The sequence below is a fragment of the Harmonia axyridis genome, chromosome 1 (assembly GCF_914767665.1).
Source record: "Harmonia axyridis chromosome 1, icHarAxyr1.1, whole genome shotgun sequence".
Classification (NCBI taxonomy): Eukaryota; Metazoa; Arthropoda; class Insecta; order Coleoptera; family Coccinellidae; genus Harmonia; species Harmonia axyridis.
In genome coordinates, this window is record NC_059501.1 from 80,687,967 (window position 1) to 80,697,084 (window position 9,118).

Genomic DNA, 9,118 nt, shown 5'->3' on the forward strand with positions numbered 1-9,118 from the left:
CAATTTGGTTTATTGACTACTATGCCAACTGAGATTTAATGTCTACATCTAATTGATCATTAACTACCTAGGTATATCATTGTAATCCTTCTCCTTCTTCATTTGTAGCCAATATAACTCAGATTAGGCATTGAAATGACAAAAGTATGTACTGGCCTAAAGCCTAGAGCTTTTGTCCACAATATAAGATGCCACCAATTCTTTGCATATAATAATAATAAAATAATGTACCTACATTTCATGAATTCATGGAAATTAAGAGTGAGTCTCAAAAAAAAAAACATATTGAAATACAAATTTTAGTATTTTTTCTGTTTGTCTGTACAAGCTAATATCCAGAACATCTTCACAGATATTATTGAGATTCTACAGTCAGAAGTCAGATTGCGAGCAGGTTGACGCTACAGCTTTGTTGTAAGATAGTTATTGAAGAATGTGTGATGAAAATGGTGAAAGACAAAAACAGAGCCCCAAATACATTTAAGCGCATCCACCATATTCAACATCAGATTCATGGAAATATTCTATCCCTCTTTGGAAGAGTACTGTCTCAATCGAGAGCATACAAATTCTGAATCATAACTAAAATGTCTAAAATAAATCAGTCATCTCATATCAAATTACATACAAAGAAAGACATTAAGAAATGAATGAAAATATGAACGATAAATGATAATCAATATCCAAAGTGCTCATAATGACATTTTTCAAATAATTATATTTTGAAAATTTCATTTTCAATCAAATGATTGTCCGGTTTGTATGAAATAAAAATTTTATTCCCTAATTCCGAAAAATAAATGTGAATAATTGCCTACTGGTTGATTATGTATTTTTCCCTTCTTCTTTAGGAAAAATTTAAGCATGTACGTTATTTTCAGCTAGTTTTTGATAATAATAAGAATCAAATTCATTGAGATTTATAACTTATATAATTACAATAGGAATGGTGAGCTTTAACCGAATGTTACTCTTACTACAAATCATTAACGGCTAAATAAACTGACATATATCTAATACGATTTACGGATGAAATAAAAAACGTATTTCCCAGCAATTAAAATTCAAAATATATTTTTGAAAATATAGAAATATAACGAGACTTCTAAAGTTAGTGGGTTATGTCTTAACTTAGAGCATACCTTGATTGTGATTCTGTGAAAATTAAAATTATAATCACATCTTAGGTGGTGAACGCTCAAATTATTCAAATCGAAGGCGAATAGTTATTTTTATTACCTTTGTCGACATTGAAAGAATTTTTCAAACGGCTAGTGATCTCAATACCAAAAGATGGTAATGCATTAATGCAATAGGGAACGTGGCCATTACACTGAGCATTCATCATTGACATTTGTAACCGTTATTGGAGAAATGTCATGTAAATTTGAACGAGTTTCTGCTGTTAGTGTTTGAATAAATAAAATTAACTTGGGAAAAGTTTGAAAAGCTGATATTATTAACATCATAAAAGATTGAGGTTTTCGCGTTTTTGCCTAGGTAAGATCCAAAGTTGATTTTTTCACTTTATTTCGTCTGCTTATATCTACTACCTCAGTTTATGAGAGGTTTGATGAGCCTAGGAAGCTTGGAACAACATTATGTAAACTATCGTCTAGTATTTTGTTTATATTCAAATGATTAAATTTTTTAGGTATCCAATTAAAATGCCGAGGACCAGACAAGTAGTAAAAAATCAGGATGTAACTCACAAGGAATCTTTACTTCCTGAAAAAAGAGAGCTTCCTGTGGAAATGTTTCAAACCTATAAAGAAATATGTAAGCTTCCATATGACAATTCGGCATTGAATAATTAACAACAATTAAATAATCATTTTGTTTCTTATAGATGAAAAGACAAGACAAGAATTGGTAAACCAAAAAAAAATACAAATTGTAAATATCAAGTTAATGATGAAACAAACAAGACTGGCAATTCCCATAACTGCAAGAAACAAAACTTCAAAAGAATTGGTATGTATTGATGAAAATTTAATTGCCAAAAATTTTAGTTCGGATCTACTTATCGTCCTCCTAATTCATCATCTATTTTACAGAGAGAAAAGAAAATGAATTGGAATACAATTTCTTCTTTGAATCACTGCTCTGTTCTCAATAGTATAGTACACACAGAAGATCCTTATGTTAAGAAGAAATCCTCAGATGATGGTTAGTATAAATGTCTTTGTGAAAAAAAATTAGCTTCAATGTTTCATATTTAATCTCAAATGTTTTATCTGAAAATCTGATGACACCAATACTCTTATAGAAGTCTTATTCGAGATGGACGATTTTTCAGCAATTTAATTTAGACGTTGGAAACATTTTTTGTCATCTGTGCATTATTAGAATATTAGAGCTTGCGTTTAAGTGAATATTTTCATTATATTTCCTTCTTAATCTGTAGATCAAATAATTTAGGAAATTCAAGTGCCCCCATTCATACTGTCACCTCTTATACAATAGCTATTGTAGTTGTTTTTAACCCGCCATTTTTCTCATATACTAACCGGGTTGGGTCTTGTCTAGGGTATCTGACATCTGACTCAGCAACTGAAAATTCAGGTGGAAGGAGAAAGACTAGATCTTCAAGCAGGACTAGATCATCCAGCTCAGGATCCAATAGAACCTCCCGATCAATGATGAGGAATATACCATCTGTAACTTCAACTGCAATAAAGTCAAATAGGAAATCTAGGTCTGCGTCAAGGACTAACACTATCAGTAGAAAGATCCAGAACAAATTCACAACTCCAATAAATAACAAGAAATTAGAAAACTTCGGAATGGTCACCCCCAAGGTAATAACGACTATATTTAGTGGAAAATTAGAACGAACCCATGAAATTTTATTCATTAATTATTAATTAATCATTTGAACCTTGAAATATTGTTCATTCAACTCAAATATTGAATGCAAACTCCTATAAATCACAATTTAGTTAAACCAAAATATGCTTTCTAGGCGATACATAATTATGTTCAATAGATTCAAGACAATTTTCTTGATGAAAACTAACTGTTTTTCCATAAATTTTTGGTATAGTCAAACTTCTGGTTGAATGGCTACGTCAACAAACAAAAGGAGTGAAGCTAATCCTCACGTGTATGTTGAAACACCGGTACATCTAGAAAAATTGACTGTTTGGTGCGCTTTATGGGCTGGTGGAATCATTGGTCCGTACTTCTTCAAAAACGATGATGGCCAGAACGTTACAGTCAATGGTGATCGGTATAGAGCCATGATTACTAACTTTTTCATTCCTGAATTGAACAACCATGATGTCCAGGAGCTGTGGTTCCAACAAGACGGCGCAACATGTCACACAGCTCGTGCCACAATCGATTTATTGAAAGACACGTTTGGTCACCGCCTAATTTCACGTTTTGGTCCTGTGAATTGGCCTCCCAGATCTTGTGATTTAACACCGCTAGACGTCTTTCTGTGGGGCTATGTAAAGTCATTGGTCTATGCGGATAAGCCACAAAGCCTTGACCATGTGGAAGACAACATTCGCCGTGTTATTGCCGATATACGGCCACAAATGTTGAAAAAAGTCATAAAAAATTGGACGTCCACATTGGACTACATCCGAGCCAGCAGTGGCGGTCATATGCCAGAAATCATATTTAAAATGTAATGCCACAAGATTATCTTGCGGATAAATAAAATTCATATCAATCGAATAATCCATCTTTGTTTTATTGCAATTTAAAGTTCTATAGCTCTAAAAAAAACACCCTTTATATGTGGTGCACTCATCGAAATCTCTATTACATATGAAAATTTATTTTTCATTTCATTTTTATTTTGTTCCATCCAGATGAAACCAAACACCCCCTCTGTTGTTTTGAGGCGGCCACAACAAGGAGAAATTGCAATTTCTCTCAGTGGAAGTCCATTGATGACAACTGCTATGGTATCAGAGACAACGGCAAATGTTAACATACCTCTAGCCGATGGCAGAATGATTAATATCCAACCAATGAGAGGTATAAGACAATCACAAATTCCTGATTTAGATCCAGAAATCCAAAAACAATTAAGGACCTTGAGAGACAATTTGGATAAAGTTTGTCAATATTCCAAAATAAAATAGGGACATTTTTTAAAGATGCAGGTTTGCGAATCTTGTGACTCATTTTGTGTGTTCTCCACAGTTGATTGTTATATATGGTTATCTTTGTATGAACATTTGTATTATTTTCTCATGACGTATTCATTGTGTATTTTTACCCATTATAAGATTTTAAGGGAAATGATTGTTTTTTATATTTGCTGAGAGCGTTTAACAGATTTTCCATAATATAATAGCACAAGTTTCAATTGTACTGGATTAGTGATACGAAGATCAAACCGATAATATTCTGCTAACTTCAACTGGAGGTTTCACAAAGCTCATTGGTTTCAATTTTGAATTTATAGTAAAAAAAAATCACCAAAATAAATTTTGTGAAACACATGAATTGTTTATTTTTTCTAATTTACGCTGTTATGTTGTTGTATGTGAAGAGGTTTTCATGTAATTAATTTATTCATAATTTTTTTTTGCTATATCCAGTCAATTCCAAAAACAACAGTGTTAAATAATCACTATTGTAAAGTATCAATATCAGCTGAAAAAAATTTAAGATCTTTGAATGTAAAACAACTTCAATTTTGATTAAATTTGTTATCATTTTTGAAATATTCTTATACATGAAATATTTTATAAAAAAACACTGCAAAATTGTGTACCAAGAGTTATTATTTCCTTCTATATGATAAATACCTAAAAAACAGTTTGAGAAGTTTAAAAAAAATCTTGGATCTGTAGATTTGAACCTAGGTATCAATAACGGAAAAATAGTTCTAAGCAACAGAGCTTTGCAGTAAGGAAGAAATTTATAACTACAGAGGTTAAGAATTTGCAATAACAAGCATTGCATTTTAGTATCAATAATCAATGCATGTTCTTAAGATCTGTTGTAGAATTTCAGAGATATGATTTATTATAGTTGAATCATTGATTTTTCCCTTTCAAAAAGAATAAATTTTGTCTTTAGCTAGGAAAATTTTGTGGAGCAATAGAGTTTTGTACAAAACCCTATAGTTTGAAAGAAAAATATACATATTTCAAAATGAGAACTAAAATCTACATTTTTTTCCAATGATTCCGAAGACTTCTTATCAGAAATGCCATAGCCGGCATTAGTGGTAAAACCTTAGACTATAAATCAGACTTATATAGTCTAAGGGTAAAACGGTGAAAGTGCCTTTTCCTATTACTTTTTTTGATGATAGGGGTCCTGAGAAATGAAAAAATCTAAATTGTTGCACTACATTTATTTCCAGTTCGGGAACCTGATCATTGAATAAATGACAAATAAACTTCAAGGATTAGAATCATTCAATATAAACATTTTTTTTATCAAAAAGTTCTATAGATTAAAACCTAAATCACATGTCAATGAAATAAATATAACCTGGCAAAATGGGAAATGACATCTGTGGAGCGTTTTATTTATGGAAACCACAGAACATATACCTTTATCCTCTATGATCCATGGTTATGCCGCCAATTTTGGTCGTAAGTTCCAGAATATTGATGTTGTGCATTTTCATCACTGAACAGGAAAACCTTATTCAAAATGTTGAAATATGTACTAATATCCAATATTATTCTTTGATCACTATTAAAAAAAAACTGTTTTATTCATTGATAATATGTATATGTACATTACTATTGAATATTTGGAGTCCATTTAGCCTTATAATCGAATTCTATTCTATGAATATTTGTTTTTCTCCGACTTTAAACAACTTTCTGTACGAATTGTTAGATAATTAGTTTATTATAGGTCATTACTTATTTTTCTAACTATCTCTATAATTTAGAAATAGTATCATCTGAAAATCTGTCGTTTAACATCTATTATGAATAGGAGATAACAACATTTTAATCTATTAAAGGCGCATACTTTGTAAGTTGAAATATTGTAACACTAGAAGAGTACCTACAATTGATATTTTTCTGTTACATTATTCAGTAGTAGTTAAATGGAACAGAAAGATGGCTAGTGCACCTGAAAACAATGTTGAAGCTGCCCAAATTTTTACCGGAGAAATTAGTAAGTATACCTATGTAATCTTAAAAGTTTTCAAATTTGAATTCATTATGCTGTCACAGAAATAGTCATTATGAAGGATTGTCGCATTTTTTGATTGTTCAGTTGGCACAACAAAAGGTAAGTACTGTATACTCACGCGCTGCATTTGGGGTGTTAACTATCAACCAGTTTGCTTACGGTGATTTATTTCGTTAATTCAACTCAAGGATAAAATATTGGAAAACGATGAACTACCTTGAATTATACAAATTCAATATTGGGAGCCTAGGAAATGACCACACATTTTCTTGAGATGGCTGCGGTTGACTTTTATTCCCAAACTCTCAATTCACTTATTCACTTTAAAAATTCAAATTTTCCATTGTTATTTTCATTACACACTCCTATTTGATAAATTTTTCCACCTCATTATTCATTATATTTTGTCCAGATACTCTTTTATAACATTTTATACTGTATCACCATTAGGTTTATAAATATTTTCATAAATTATGTCATTCAATTCGCTCATAGGATTTTTCTTTTGAATTACTTTCTTTTTTGTCTTCTAATTTATATACGCATGTCCTCCATTGGCTCCATTCTCTTTCTTTTCTTAGTTTTTTTTCCACCATTTCTGTCAAATCTCCTGTATTCTTTTCTATTTCTTAGAATTTTTTTTATATTCTTTTTCAATCTTTCCGTTTTCACCTGGACCTCGCTTGCTTTTTTCATTATTATTATTCTTAAAATCGATGACATAAAAAATAAATCACCTTCTCTAGGTGTTCGAAATAAGTTAAATATTGAATGTCTTCAGTTATCTGAGATACCCATAGATCCATTAGATTATATTATTACTTATCAACTTCAAGACTTCATCAGATCGTCAACTCATTAATTTAATTACTCTGATGTGAAGTATGTAAATTTGGTTCAAGCGTTTAAATAATTATTCAATTCTTTGGAATGTGGTTTTCAGTATTTTGATGAGGCAAGTACCTATACAGTGTGTCCACGATAAAGTATAGATATCGTTATGACTTGGGAAATGGTAGATTGGCTAAATTCCTAGCCTCGCTACGCAGTCAAACTTCTTTGCTACTGAGTTGAACATATAATTTTTCAGATTATTAATTACAATTCCCACAATATTTTAATTTTTCCTGTAGTGATAAATTAAAACGAAATTTGATATAAATAGCAATTTTTGGAATTGTTATTGGTTGCTATGGAAATGCATATGTCCATAATAATTATAGTTTGACAACTTATGAAATATCTGTCAGTTTTTTTTTGGTAAAATAACGAATGAATATATTTATAATATGGACAGTGATGGCGACTTAAAAGTACTTACTCCCTCCAGAAATAAGGAAGGTGGCAAAAAATATTGATTGACAGAAAATGTTGTATGTTTTATTGGCATTGAGAATAATTACTTTGCTGCCAAGGCAGGAAAAGTAATACTTTGCTGGTTGATATGTGTCTGCAAAATCAATATTTGCTGTCAATCGGGGAAAAAAGGACCCCGCACGATTCTTATGGCAAATGGCTTTCCGTGAATTTGGCTGAATTTTTGATATGTTGTAGTTCTTGATAAACTGTCAGAAGTGTCCATAGCCACATAGCTCAAAAATGGACAGTTTTCGAGATATGGAGCTTTGAAAATGGATTTTTTGCAATTTTCGGGGTTTTTGCTCATCAATCGGGGAGCTCTCATTTCTGATTGGGATGGCATTTGGATGTTCGGCGGCCAGAACCCGACTGAGAAATGATCTTCCTTGGTTATATCAGGCACCGCCATCGATAATTTTTTATACACTGCTCCACATTGGCTATGAAATGAGAGACAAAATCCAAGATCTTCCATACATCTTTTCATGCCACAAGATAACGCCAGAATAATTCACTATTGATGTCATTTACATATTATATGGGATTTATTTCTCACAAATCTCGATAATCTGACAATGGGGTGCCAAGACATTTTCCTCAGAATGTCTCGAAATTGATGATAGCATCTCACAGACAAACGAATCCGCGAAAATGTATGCAGTTTTGATACAATATAGTACTACCCGGGTAGAATATAGAAGTCCAAGTGTTGGAAGCAAACTATGAATGGAACTTCCGATATTAACCCACGAACTCTTGAAAATACAATTTTTTTATGAACTTTTTGAACTTCATACATACAAATGAATATCTACTATCTAATAATATGAATGTTACTCTCATTATTATATTGTTTTTGATTGATCTACTCATTAATTTTGCCAACGATCATATTATTAAATAGTATTCATTCGTATGTGTGAAGTTCAAAAAGTCTATAAAAAAAAATAGTATTTTCAAAAATTCGTGGGTTAATATCGGAAGTTCCATTCATAGTTTGCTTCCAACTTTTGGACTTCTATATTCTACCCGGATAGTACTATATTGTATATTGTATAAAAACTGCAGACATTTTCACGGATTCGTTTGTCTGTGAGATGCTATCATCAATTTCGAGACATTCTGAGGAAAATGTCTTGGTACCCCATTGTCAGATTATCGAGATTTGTGAGAAACAAATCACATATAATATGTAAATGACATCAATAGTGATAACAATTGTTATCCCTAAGGATATATGATTATGATTTTCCCATTTTCCCCCATTACAGCTCGCGGTGCCTGGTTATCAACATTTTGGCTAACATATTGGATATTAGTGGACATCAGATATATGAGGATTCAGTTATTATGGTCTCTCTTAAAAAAATCTCACAATATGTCGTTTCTCGGTCAGATGTATGGAACATCTTGGATTTTGTATCTCATTTTATAGCCAATGTGGAGCAGTGTATAAAAAATTATCGATGGCGGTGCCTAATATAACCAAGCAAGATCATTTCTCCGTCGGGTTCTGGCCGCCGAACATCCAAATTCCATACCAACCAGAAATGAGAGCTCCCCGATTGATGAGCAAAAACCCCGAAAATTGCAAAAAATCCATTTTCAAAGCTCCATATCTCGAAAACTG

At 31.7% G+C, this 9,118-nt stretch overlaps 1 protein-coding gene across 2 annotated transcripts; it reads left to right on the plus strand.

Annotated features, from left to right (window-relative positions):
* The first annotated feature begins 1,341 nt into the window (after nucleotides 1-1,341).
* Nucleotides 1,342-4,419, plus strand: LOC123688933 (borealin). 2 transcript variants are annotated; one of them, XM_045627688.1, is made up of 6 exons: nucleotides 1,342-1,500; nucleotides 1,655-1,779; nucleotides 1,850-1,974; nucleotides 2,058-2,169; nucleotides 2,530-2,801; nucleotides 3,825-4,419. In XM_045627688.1, the coding sequence occupies exons 2-6, from the start codon at nucleotides 1,668-1,670 to the stop codon at nucleotides 4,098-4,100; spliced, it is 897 nt and encodes a 298-aa protein (XP_045483644.1). In that variant the 5' UTR covers nucleotides 1,342-1,500; nucleotides 1,655-1,667; the 3' UTR covers nucleotides 4,101-4,419. The 2 variants fall into 2 exon arrangements, with proteins under 2 accessions (XP_045483644.1, XP_045483645.1); XM_045627689.1 differs by having other exon boundaries at nucleotides 2,566-2,801.
* The last annotated feature ends 4,699 nt before the right edge of the window (nucleotides 4,420-9,118 follow it).